Source organism: Mytilus edulis, chromosome 9 (genome assembly GCF_963676685.1).
Source record: "Mytilus edulis chromosome 9, xbMytEdul2.2, whole genome shotgun sequence".
NCBI lineage: Eukaryota > Metazoa > Mollusca > Bivalvia > Mytilida > Mytilidae > Mytilus > Mytilus edulis.
Window position 1 is genome coordinate 75,521,480 of NC_092352.1, and position 14,170 is coordinate 75,535,649.

The 14,170-nt window shown below is 31.0% G+C and overlaps 1 protein-coding gene across 3 annotated transcripts in view; it reads left to right on the forward strand.

Annotated features, from left to right (window-relative positions):
• LOC139489028 (cGMP-dependent protein kinase 1-like) overlaps nt 1–14,170 on the forward strand; it is a 110,535-nt gene that overhangs the window by 43,073 nt on the left and 53,292 nt on the right. For all 3 annotated transcript variants that reach the window (XM_071275079.1, XM_071275080.1, XM_071275081.1), the window contains exons 3-4: nt 3,302–3,415; nt 4,513–4,618. In XM_071275079.1, coding sequence (XP_071131180.1) covers nt 3,302–3,415; nt 4,513–4,618 — 220 coding nt within the window. The remainder of the gene's footprint in view (nt 1–3,301; nt 3,416–4,512; nt 4,619–14,170) is intronic.

The window sequence follows — 14,170 nt, forward strand, 5'->3', positions numbered from 1 at the left end:
AAGATAGGCCGAGTCTAGACAGATATTGATAAACGTACCAAGGACTATCAAAGATCAACATTAATCAATTTTTGTTCTTTGCAATTCTTTTTATTTCAATAACTGGATCCTTCAAAATTACATTTTTCATTATTCAATCCATGATAAGGAAATAGTTTATTCTTATGACAAAAACTATCATGTCAGTCAAATGATGCTTACATGTAATAAACATCAAAGACAGGGTAGTAAAGTTTATCGAAACAAGTAGGAAGAAGCAATTAAGAAGAAAATTACGTTATTACACGGTAATATGAATGATAATGTTTGTACAACCCATTACACGTTAATAACACTTTACATAAGCTATTTGTAATACAGTTATTTCTAATGCAACTCTTGATCGTATAAAAATTGTTATTTTTTACAAATATGTTTGATTCATTCTTATAAACAGTGGGTTCATATAATAACAAAATTTTGAAAGCAGGAACAGTTAATAAAAGAGGACCTCGACTGACAGACACGGTTTGGGAATTTGGGATTTAAGGGGTTATAGCATCAAAGTTCCATCCTTAGAAAGTTTGAAGTAAATAAAATCAAACCTACGTTAAGATATACAGTAGCATTTGAATTACAAAATACTGTATCTTGCCAAATGCTTTAACCACAGAATCATTCATATAAACACTTTCCATGCATATAAATGTCTATATCTGAAGTCCGATTTAATACACGTGTTTTATTGCAAGATGTTACAGATTGCTCGTGCTGACAGGTTACAAGAATGTAAATATTTATATAAAATGATATCAGCAATTTATGACATCATTCATCATATCAACAACATATTATACGATCATTCAGAGGGAAATAATTTATGAAATTAACATCTTTTTTATTAACCCTCAAACCATCATACCTGCTTTTAATGTGTGTAATGCTAAAAATAAGGGGGATATAACCTATCTAAGAAATGCAATTTAACACGAAAGGCTAAAAGAGAAAAAAAAACGAAAAACCCACTTCTAGTAAATACTGTAGATACAAAACAAGATTGAGCAACACTGCATCAAAGACAAAAAACGGGATTAGATTCGTGTGCTTCGAAAGGGTAAACCGTCCAGTTAGGGGTAGACTACGTAATTACAAACTATTATTTACACGACTGGGTCGATGCCACTGCTGGTGGATGTTTCGGCCCCGAGGGTATCACCAGCCCAGTAGTCAGCACTTGAGTGTTGACATGAATATCAATTATTTGATCATTTTTATAAATTTTCTGTTACAAAACTTTGAATTTTTTTAAATAACTAAGGATTTTCTTATCCCAGGAATACATTACCTTAGCTGTAGTTGGCACAACTTTTTGGAATTTTGGGTCCTCAATGCTCTTCTACTTTGTACTTGTTTTGCTTTACAACTATTTTGATCTGAGCGTCACTGCTGAGTCAGATGTAAACGAAACGCGCGTCTGGCGTAATAAATTATAATCCTGGTACCTTTGATAATTATTTACACCACAAGGCCGATGCCACTGCTGGTGGACGTTTCGTCCCCGAGGGTATCACCAGCCCAGTTGTCAGCACTTTGGTGTTGACATGAACATCAATTATGTGATCATTTTTATAAATTTTCTGTTACAAAACTTTGAATTTTTTTGAAATAACTAAGGATTTTTTTATCCCAGGAATATATTACCTTAGCCGTATTTGGCACAACTTTTGGGAATTTCGAGTCCTCAATGCTCTTCTACTTTGTACTTGTTTGGCTTTATAACTATTTTGATCTGAGCGTCACTGATGAGTCTTATGTAGACGAAACGCGTGCTGGCGTAATAAATTATAATCCTGGTACCTTTGATAATGAGTTATTCCTTTAACATATTATATATGTTATTGGCCTGTCAAGGCGAGGAACCTTGGATATTGTTGTTTTTGTTCTTTCTCGGACGACTCTTTTATTTCAAGGGAATAATTTTTGGTATCAAATTTATTTCATTGATAATGTCTATTCAATTCATTAACACATTTTTTTACACTTTGGGTGATTATTAACATATAATCTGTATATTGTGTCACATATTATATGATGTGTCTTATATTTTATATGATTCGATTGTTTCAATATCAAAAGCGCACAGGAAGGCCAATACCAACAGTTCTATCTATAAACGGAGAAACGTTCTAGGATCAGTTTTGGACTATGGCACAGATTTTCTCCAAATGTTGGATACAAATTTGGCTTGTTGAATTATATCTGAAAATCGAAATAATAATGCCTTATCTCGTTTATTTTCTGAAGTATAACTGATTGAATTCTTTCAAAATAGGTTAATATTTGTATAGGAAGCACATATAATTGACAAATAGTTATCAAAGGTACCAGGCTTATAATTTAATACGCCAGACGCGTGTTTTGTCTACATATAACTCATCAGTGACGCTCTTATCAAAATAGTTATAAAACCAAACAAGTACAAAGTTGAAGAGCATTCAGAACCAAAAATTCCAAATACGGCTAAGGTAATCTATGCCTGGGATAAGAAAAAACATTCATAAGTTTGTCTTAAAATCATCATATTTCTACGTTTGATTCATGGAATTTTCTTCAAAAAGTATATGTTGATGATATCTTAATTTCCGTTTCTATGATATAAAATAATCATATGGTCACCGTCTTTGTTTTAAGCAAATTTTGCATGAGGTAAGTGCATGCTTAAGTACATAGCATTGTACTAATTCAAAGAAAGAGGTTAATTCCAATAAAGATATCTATTATTCTAATATTGACGATTTATAAGTACCATTTTCACAATTAATGATTCTTTGTTCAGATAGAGCAAGTTACACATGCAATTAAATATTTGATCAGCAGTTTCAATGTATGCCCAGCAGTCTGTTTGATTGTAAAGGTCGACAGAGTTGTCCACCTTGTATCTTCACCAGATATATAACAAAACATGCACAGATTTAAAGTAATACGTCAAAATTAGCAGGTTGAGATAAATTCTTATTCCTCAAATATTCAACATGTTATAGGTTACATTATAAAACTGTCTGTTGAACTTAGAATGAACTTCCTGTCTCGCGAAATATTAATGAGTTTATTGCATGGTTTTGGTGTTGTATCTCTGTGACCAGTAAAATGGGGATCCAAGTTGATTTCCGTGGCTTAAGTTAAAATGACATTGATCAGTATTATGGAGTACGATTTGCTCTTGTTTTATAAAGTAGATGAAAATGAGAATGTAAATTCACAATTCAATCGGTATAACATTTGATTCTCTCATTAATTGGAGTACTTTACTTTTCATTTTAAGATGGCAAAGTTGAAGTGACGAAGGATGGACAGAAGTTATGTACTATGGGTCCTGCCAAGGTGTTTGGAGAGCTCGCCATTTTATATAATTGTACAAGAACAGCCAGCGTAAAAGGTAAACTAGGGTTTGTCATTATATGTGTTTTATGAAATATCTTTCAATTCTATTGAACACTGCAATACTCATATCAATATTGCTATTAATGATTTGAAACTACTAATGCCATAGTCAATATCGAGTAGAATGAGTGGCGAAAGATACTAAAGGGACGGTCAAATTAGTAAGTCGGAAAAAAAAAAACGCAATGGCTAAAAAAAAGAAAGACCAACAAACAACCAACAGTATACAAAGTACAATCCAACTATAGTATTTGATTAGAAGCCTTTAGCTTATGAAATTTTAAGATTTCCTTTTCGCATTAATAAGTAGTAAATATATATTGCCTTGCTCGTAAGCTTATAAGAAAAAGGACCAATTTGATGTGTGTAAACCTTTAATGGTAATGGACGAAGCAACAGTTACATCCAGTCTGATATCAAATAGTCTCTATTAAAGAAGAACTGATAGCTTAAATACATTGACTAATACTTAATCTAGAAACTCCTTTACCTTCAGCTCCGATCCAAGGTTGCAGAAGACGTGCTATTAGGTTTTTGTCAATCATGCGCTTTGTCTATCTAAAGGTCTTTTATGAGAACGGGGTTTTGGCTTATAATGTTAAGATGATGTGGTATTATTTGTCAATAAGACAAGACTCTAACCGCGACCAAATGACGCAGAAGTTAGCAACTATAGTTCACCGTACGGTCTTCAATAATGAGGAAAGACCGTACTGCATAGAGGTCCACAGGGAGACGACATCACTAATGTTGTTATAACTTGTGTCTAATTCTTTTGCTAATTTGAAAATAAAATATGTTTAAGTAACCAAAACGAAACAAAGCAATCCACAAAGGCCCTGAAATGAAATAAAAACCACTAGAAAAATTTACAGCAAGATTTACATGAAATTGAGTATTTTCATCTGGCTTGTTGTATGACAAAACCGAAAAATAATTTGCATATCTTAATAGTTATATCGATAACCAATCTATCTTATATGCAACACGTTCATTACAATTTGTACAATATTTTGCACAATATTTATAAAATTGAAATTGGAACTTCTTATAGATAAATAATATAATAGTTATCAATGTAATTTTTTTCAGCTTTAATTAATTGTAAATTATGGGCCATAGATCGGCCATGCTTCCAAAGTATAATGATGCGAACGGGCATGATGAGACAGACAGAACACATGGAGTTCATTAAGAGGTAGGTCAATATTTATTGATTTCCATTGCTCATATTTCCTCTCCAAAGGACACGAATATACTGTTTGTCTGTCTGTCCGTAACCGTTTCCAACAAGAACAAGTCACTGTCTCCAATAATCAAGTGAGCATTAACTGATGATAGATATTGTCCTTCGAGCAACTATTTCACAAAAATATTATGCTCGCAATAATGTTAATAGTTATCAAAGGTACCAAGGTTAAAATTTGATACATTAGATGCCAAACAAGTATAATGTTAAAGACCATTGAGGACCCAAAATTCCAAAAGGTGGTGCCAAATAAGATTAAGGTAATCTATGCCTGGATTTAGAATAAGTACTGAATACAAATTTTGATTTGTTATGTTGAAAATCTTTGAGAGAACTTAAGAGTCCTAACCAGATTTAGCAAAACTTTTTGGAATACATGTATTTGGTTTTCAATAGTCTTGATTTGGCATTCAAACATTTTGTTTGATATATCTGATGAGTCTTATGATGACAAATCAAGCATCTGGCTAACTTATTGTTCAACTAAAATAACCTGTCTGTTTGCTTGTGGCAGGTTAAAATCAAATGATAATATTCAAATGGGCGTCTGATTGAAAGTATTTTTGATTTTGACTCAAGTTAACCAATTGCTGGGAAATTTACTCACCTCTTATCTTTGTGCAAACGGTGATTGTTTTTTGCTCCCCCATTTTGTAAATTAAATATAGAAGTTTGATTTCTGATCTCTTATAATTTCTAAATGCTTAAACCTATGTAATTGTAAACGATATAACAACAATCGTGAGTCATATACTTACGACTTTTTCTGTAAGATGAAATGTGCATTTAGGATAGTAAACATGGTAAATGAAATGTACACATCTGAATCTATGATTATCACTACAGCAGTATATGCATTATCATTTCCGGTTGGTTTGATTTGTTTATTTTTTTCTTCGTTTGCTTATCTAGGAGACTTTATGAAAAGTTAGGCATTTCATATATTTGTTTGCATTAATTAAAGTAAATCTTTCAAAATAGAAAAACATATACCTGACTATTTGTCTATTTAATTAACTCTTTTTTCTATAAAAACACCTTTGTCCATCTTTTGAATGTACATATACAGGTGGACTTTAATCTCATTAACTTTACCCTTGATGAATATAAACGACAATTGATTGACGATAGCTAGGCTGAATGTTATAGAATGAAAATAAATATCTAAATAAAGTACAAGCTTTTGCAATCTGGTTTGGAACATCGTCGTGTAAAGTTTCAATGAATTAGTAATGTAGTTTTTGTTAGACCTATTGATATATTTCCCATTTTTTGTTTCATTCTTACTTATAAAATTGTTGAAAGCAAGCAGCTAATCCATCTACAGTTCACTGCTTAAATGACTTCAAATCAGTGCTACTTTTGAAGTGTGATAAAATTGTCATTTACTGGGTAAAAATCTATTTTTTGTGCTCTCTTTTTTGTGATCGTATTACAACGTAGTCGATATTGCTAGACTTTTTGATTTTCTCATACCTTTTTTTCTATCATAACCCTTATGATATATTAAAGAAGATTTTCTTTGCAAAAATGTGTTGCAAAAGCATAACAACAATACCGATCTGCAGTGCAAATTTAGTAAGGAGTCCATAAACCTGACACAATCAAACGCTATCAATCAACGGAACAAGTGGAAAGCAACTATTACTTGATTTATTTCACTTGACTGGACGGAGTTAAAAAAACGGTTTGCCCATCATTGACCAGTCCATCTACTGATAGGTGTTTGTGGATAAACTCATCAATGAAGTGTCCTGGTATGGTCGTTGTAAATTCGTTTGGTGACACTAATAGGTGATTAGAAATCAATGAAAATTATAACGATAATCATCCTTATCACACACATCTTCAAATAGACTGTACTTATGCAAATTAAAACGTAAGCTCCGCCCGATCAGTTGAAATAACATTGGTAATATCATATCTGACTTTGTACAGGTATTTTAAGGAAAATTGTGAGTTAACCCTGGTTTTAAAGTTAGCTGAACATTCAGCGACTTGATTGACAATTGTTTATTAAATTTAGTTAAATGTGTGCGCGTATGATACAGAAAAATAATCTGATATTACGATTAGAGTTATTCCGCTTTGTATTTCTTTATTCAAGTCAAAATACAAGATTAACATGCATATGTTTGAAATTTGTTGCTTTTGTTTAAAATAAGTGGATTTGTTGTTGAGGATTTTAAGTGTCATGGCCTTTTTCAATGATACATCTATGTATGGAATTGGACAAGTTTTCGTGATAAGTGAATTAATTGACACAAATACAATAAACAAAATGTCAAAGTGTTGTCCTTTTCAATAAAGGTCATTCATCACGTCCTTGTGAAGAAATGTATGTTTTATTTTATTTTCAGGCAATGACGGTGCTAAGCATGTTAATTACAACATTATTATTACAATGATTTAAAGCTAATCGGTTAAAGCATCGTATCATGTCATGTTTCATTGTATTCTCATACTTGAAACATTTGAAAATCAATTAAAAATCAAATAATTAGAGGACACTCAGCAACATTTTTTCAAGCTAATTAAATTTTATATAACAGTATAAGTGCTCCAAACATACATCATATAACATAACACATACATCATATAACATAACACATACATCATATAACATAACACATACACAGGAAAAAAATATAGTTATATTTCTTATGTTACATTACTTAAGAATGCCACGTTCATAAACTACCAATAAAAAATTAACTTTTACATATATCCTGCAGCTTTTTATTACCACGAATAAGAAATTGCCTGCAAAAACGTAAATACTTCACAATTTCAAAAGATGATAAATTACCTAAAATTCTTCTTTTCACTTGATGTTCATCTTATGTTTGTACTTTATGGTAATGTCAGTTGTTAAAATAGTACTTTAAGGAAACGAAAAATCCTTGGTTTTTTTCTTTCTTTAAAATGAGTGTTACTATGTTTTTTTTAATTTTGTGAAAATCATGTTAATCAAATCTGGCGAACTCAATTTTGTATCATCCTGGTATCTGTAATGAGTTTATTTTCAACAACTGGGTCGGTGCCATTGCTGGGGGTAGAAGGTTTGTCCCCGAGGATATCACCAGCCTAGAAGTCAGCTTTTGAAATGTTATATATAATAAATTGTCATTTTTATAAATTATATGTTAACAAAAAATTTGAATTGTTCGAAATACTTAGGATTTTCTAACTCAGGAGTAGATTACATTGGCTGTATTTGCCAACACATTTCGAAACTCTTTAATACTAAATTTAGCATTTTATCTTCTTCTTTTTTAAAGCGTCAATGATAAGTTTTTTTCAGACAAAACTAGCGTTCAAATTGTAATACTGCTGTTTATGATGGGGTTTTTTTACCCATTGGCTGGTGGAGGTTTCCTCCCTGATGATTTTATAAGCCCACTTGTTAGCAAGTAACTGTTAACATCATTATATATGTGGCCATGATTATAATTATCTTTACTTGATCAAAGCACAAAGGATTCTCACCCCCCAGAAAACGCTCCCTAAGCTGTAATAAGCAACACCTTTCGAAATTAATGGTCATCAAAGCTTTTGAAATTTGCGATTGATTTGGTCTTTTTAATTTGAGCGTCATTGACGAGTCTTTGTTACACGAAATCTGCGATTTGCATTTAAAATGATAAGCTAGTTATCGTTATTTTTAGAATAGTCTGATAAGATATACATACTTTATATTTCGGGTAATCATTGGAAATTTTTTACCTCATATTTTGCTTGTTTTGTTATTTTTTCTGTCTGATTGCCTTAAGGTGGTACCTAACACTACAGGGAGATAACTCTATAAAGTCTTCTTAACGTTTTAATTACGTTGTGTTGTAAAAGGAATATTAAGCTTCTCAATGATCAAAATTGGTGTTTGTCAAATTGCTATATAACCAGTGTAATTTTTCTGACAAAACGGTTGGTTCAAAATTTTTAATTTTTTTATATTTTTGTTAAAGTGTCAAAGTAAATACTTTGACAAAATTTTATGAAAATTAAACGAGCCAAATTAATTTTAGTGAAAGTGTTGGGTACCACCTTAATTTGCAATAAATTTGAAAAAGAAATTCTCTACTTTCATGAAATATAGTGTTTTAACTTTCTTATGAAAAAAAAAAAATAATATGTTTCCTTTGACGACATGGCCACTTTCAATTTAAACCTTCTTACTTTAACCATTATATAAACTGACAGTTAAAATGTTTTATCAGATAAACTCAAGTACGATAGAGTTATCTCTCTTTTAACGTATGGTATTCAAAATTTCACTTTTGGTATCTATAATGAATTTATTAACAAATAGGTGTCTTGAGTTTAAATGTACTTTATAAAATCACATTTAAAATATTGAACACATTAAGGTTGTGGTAGTCAATTATTCTGATGATAATAGTTTGAAGAGATTTTTTTTAAACCTTTCTTCAAAGGATAAAATATGTCCATTACGACCACATGACGTGAAAGATAAGCAGTTCTTGCTGCAACAGTGAGATCATTCACGTTGCTTGTGTTAAAATCTTAAACGTTATAGTCTGTAGGAAATAAAGACAACCGTAGTATATCTCTCTTCAAATGTAAAAAAAGAAGTTGTGGTATGATTGCAAAGTCTTTATAAGATAATGTATTATAAGATGATGAATTTTTTCAACCTTCAGCTGGCATTATCAATTTACTTTCGTACTTTGTCAACTTAAAAACGAAAACTGATTAAAAGCATTGTACAAATAATGCACACAAAAATCATAATAGATACCAGGCTAATATTTTGTACTCCAAACGCTCTCTTCATCAAATAAAGACTCATGCCGCTCGAATGAAAAAAGTCAATAGGATAAATGAATTACGAAGCTCAAGTGCACTGATAACCTAGAATTACGGACGGGTTTTGCAAATTACAGCGTATGTAATCTATTCATTGATTATACAACACTAGAAATTCGGTCAATTCTTAGTTTTGTAATGAATTAATTTATAAATTTTATCAAATCAGTGGTATGTCATGTCAACCTTTAAGTGCTTCCTACTTATTTGGTTATATCCTTTATAAGAGAACCTCTAACGGCATCGAAGACATCGAACCAGTGGTTCAAACAAACTCATCAAAAATACCAGACTTATAGTTTTGTCCGCTCGTTTTGTCTATAGCATATTTTGTTTAATTCAAAGGCCTGATTATGTTTTTTGTATCACGACATGCAACATGCAACATGCAAAAACACTCATAAATATCGTATTTGAGTTAGTCCTCCTGCTGTTCTGATTCGAGTACCTATATTGACTCTATATTGTTTTATGTGGACGAGGCGCGCGTCTTGCGTACACAAGTGTACGCTTGGTCGCTTTGATGAGTGTGTATGTACAATGAAGACAAACAACATCCAAACACCAAATACACATTAAATAAACTTCACTATGAAAATTGTATGAACGTTGATTCGGGAGTTGGACGTTTATACTTTTAACTTTTAACTTTCAGGCTATAAATCAGTCTCACTTATTTTCATCTATTATAATTGAGTTGTCTCTCTTCTCGGACAGAAAAAAAAATGTATGCTATCTAAACGCAAGCTAATTCCATAATAATGCGTTCTTAAATATTTGTTTTTTACTTTTAAGTTTTTTTTGAAAATGAAAACTATTGATTGATTGGTATTTTAATTCTATAATGTGGGAAATTTATTTTGCATATTGGGAATGAGAACCCCATTTGCAACTGAACATGACTGTGTGTTTATACACGCTTCACGGTAAGTTGTAGACCCTTTCTTTTATTTATTTTTTACTAATTTATGTTTTCTGATAACTGCCAGCCAACTGATTGTCCTTCATTTTAAAAAAAATAACTGTTTGCAAAAGCAGGAATTATTAGAAATACTAAGGATTTTCTTATCCCAGGCATAAATCGCTTTAGCTGTATTTGGCACAACGTTTTGGAATTTTGGGTTCTCAATGCTATTCAAATTTATACTTATTTAGCTTATTAACTATTTTTGATGTGAGCATCATTATTATTTTGAAAACAATATCATGTGTTATACCTTTCCTCGTTCTATATATGACAAGATAGCATTTCTCTAGGTACATTCGTACTGTAGTGCTTGACAGTTTTAGATATTCCTATCAACTGCTACTTGTCAGTAAAAAAAGTAATTCAAGCACCAATCGGTTCTATTTCAAGACGTGTACGCGATCAGTTTAATAACCATGATTCATACAGATATTAAGCCGGTTTATTGAACTTTTAATATTTGGCAGTGATGTGTTTGATAGCTATCAAAAATTATTAATTATGTTTCTAAGTATTTGTTTTGATTTACTTTACAGCCTTGAACTAACTTTGAATCAAGCAGTTCTATTTTTATTTTATCGGCTGTCATTTACTTTTACATCAATCAAATGTATCCTAAAAATAAATAACCTTTTGTATCTGAACGAAAAAAGTTTATCATTCTTACAAGTGGGTTTTAGTCATAATGTTTTTGTGTTGATTAAATTCTCTTTTGTGTTATGTTAATGAAGGGGAAAAATGATGTTTGGTATCAAAGGGAATATTCTGAATATAGAAAAGTGTACCTGATTTTACTGCTATCTGAAATCTCAAGGAATCATATGGAATCGGTATTACCAAATATGATTGTCAAATCCTATAACGGTCATTTTCTGTCTATGGATTTTGAAATTGTTGGGTTTTTTTTTCATTCTTTTGTAAGCAATATAGATATTTATCGCTATTTTGTGCATCCTTCCTTTGATCTTTTTTTTGTGATAATTTTCATATCTTGCTACTCGCTTGAGATGGAAAATTATCGCTAGAAACTAAGCATGCACGTAGCGTTGCTAACGAAATTGACATGAAATTGACATGAAATTGACAACGTCGTCATAGGTAAAATGCGATAAAAAGATTATCATTCTTCATCTCAACTCGATTGCCTTTCTTGCTTTCGCCGTCCCAGCTCAAGCGAGAAAATCAATCTCGTTGAGATGATCACCGATAACCTATAAATATCTAAATATCTATGGGCTAAAAAGTGCTATTTATATTTAGATATCAAGGAGAAATAAAGTTGCATACGGTTTTCGTTGATCGCATAATATTTTTTTAGACTTAATCAAGTGTATTTTTAGCTCAGTCCCAATGCTTGCTAGATTGTTATTTTTCAGAGACACGGCATGTCACTCTTCTCACAGTCATAAATACATATTTCTTTATTTAAATTAATTTTCAGCAAATCATACAATAGCTTCTTCTGTAACGTAAAAAAGTAAATATGTTAGATATACTTACGTATCTGTAAAGATATGATTAAAGTGGTAATCCCTTTTCACTTTAAAACATCTATAAAATAAGGAGATGTGGTATCATTAGTTATCAAAAGTACCAGGATTATAATTTTATACGCCAGACGCGCGTTTCGTCTACATAAGACTCATCAGTGACGCTCAGATCAAAATAGTTAAAAAGCCAAATAAATACAAAGTTGAAGAGCATTTACAGACATACATTGTATACAACAGTGTCTACACATATTTTCGGTCATACAGTTTATCAGCTTATATTGGTATTACTTTTGTTACCAAATGAATCTGAAATTTCAGACATATTCCTGCATTGTTATGAATCAAATTTAATATCCAAAGTCAGTAAATTTATAGAAAAAAATGGTATAACTACTCACCTTAACCGTGATTAAATGTTTGCTTAAAATAATCAAGGAATCACTCATTGAACTTCAGAAATTTATAAAAGGGAAGTGACTAAATAAATCCATCTACAAATAGCAAAAAGTATCCTTTTCTTGATTTGATTATTTTAGTGTCGCACATGAGAATTAGGGATTTGTTCGTTCCTTATTGTTAGCTTTCCTGTTTAGACGGTCTTACGGGTTCATTAATTTTATCGCCTTTGCTATGCCGGTGCCTTTAATGTTTTATATGTTTTAGATTTCAACGAAGTTTATTTATATATAAGTTATAACTGTCCCTCTGGTATTTTTCGTCCCTCTTTTATATATATTTTTTTAAATCATGTTTTTTGTTTATAACAAATTACTTAGACCCTACCCCTTTACTAAATACTTTTTTTCTGTAAATTGCTCTTAACGGACTGAGTACCGGGATGCCCTGCCACAGAGTAGGTATACGTAACCTGTCAAGAAAATATGAATTCCGGAGTCAAACGTCGGTAATGTAAAAATACTATACTTATAGTATAACATCATCATATATCTTCGAACTACGATTTAAGCAGCACTCTTTCGTTTACGTGTAGCACGTACTGCAGAAATAATAAGAAATTAAATTGTTTTCTGACGTAATATTAATAATTCAATTGCACTGATTATACAAAAAAATCCCCAAAATGGATCGTTAATATAAAAAAATCTACAAATAAATCACATTTTGCATCAGTTGTTTGGCAAATATATATTATTTTTAAATATAGAAACAATGATAGTGGAATACTTATGTATTTGGTTTAAAACTATTTAAGAGAGTCAGACTCATCAAGTTTAATTATTCTAAAAAAATGAATATTGCACGTGGAATTTGTACAATATGTCTGTGCTTACTTCAAAACTATTTTAATGGACTTTCGCTCATCAAGTATAATTGTTCTTAAAAAAAGAAATAAATATAGTACGTGGAAATTTTAAAACATATATGTGCTTGATTTCAACCTATTTTAAGGGACTTGAGCTCATCAAATAGGTTTTTCTGGTAAAAAAAAAATATTATACTTAAGAATAATGATGAAAAATAGAAATAGATAAATTTTCATAACTGGTGTTAAAATGATTTAAAATGAATGTGAACACATTGCAACGATCATGTTGTGCACGCAACGTCTTACTAGTAAGACCGATCTAAAAACGCAATCTAAAAATTTGCATATGATTTATATATAGAAAATATCTAAGTCTGAGTAAAATCTTAAGTATTTAAATTTAATCTTGTGCATGTTTTTAATTCGGTTGTTATCAGACTTATAAGTTCTAGACATTTCCAATTTGTTCAGTGACTTAACGTGTATTTTGGTATTTAACTTCTAGAATAGGTGTATAGTATGTTGAATGTGGGATCTTATTTGGCGGCAGATTTTATCCACCATTTTCTACATAAGAAAATGTCTGTATCAAGTCAGGAAGATAACAGTTGTAATCCATTCGTTTGATGAGTTTGAGCTTATGAGTTTGTCATTTGCTTAAAGTCTTTCCGTTTTAATTTTTTCTGTGAGTTCGGTATTTTCGTTTTTTTTATTTTTTATAGTGTGTTCAGATAATATGTGTGCCATCAATGACTTCGACAGAAGCATACCATGTTTATATTAAATGAATATTGTCGATGTATGAACTTCTTAGTGTAAAAGTATTTAAAAGAAAAATATGACAAAAAAGGGGAAAATAAAGGCAACAGTAGTATACTGCTGTTCGAAAGTCATAAATCGATTTAGCGAAAACAAATCCTGGTTTCAAACTAAAACCGAGGGAAACA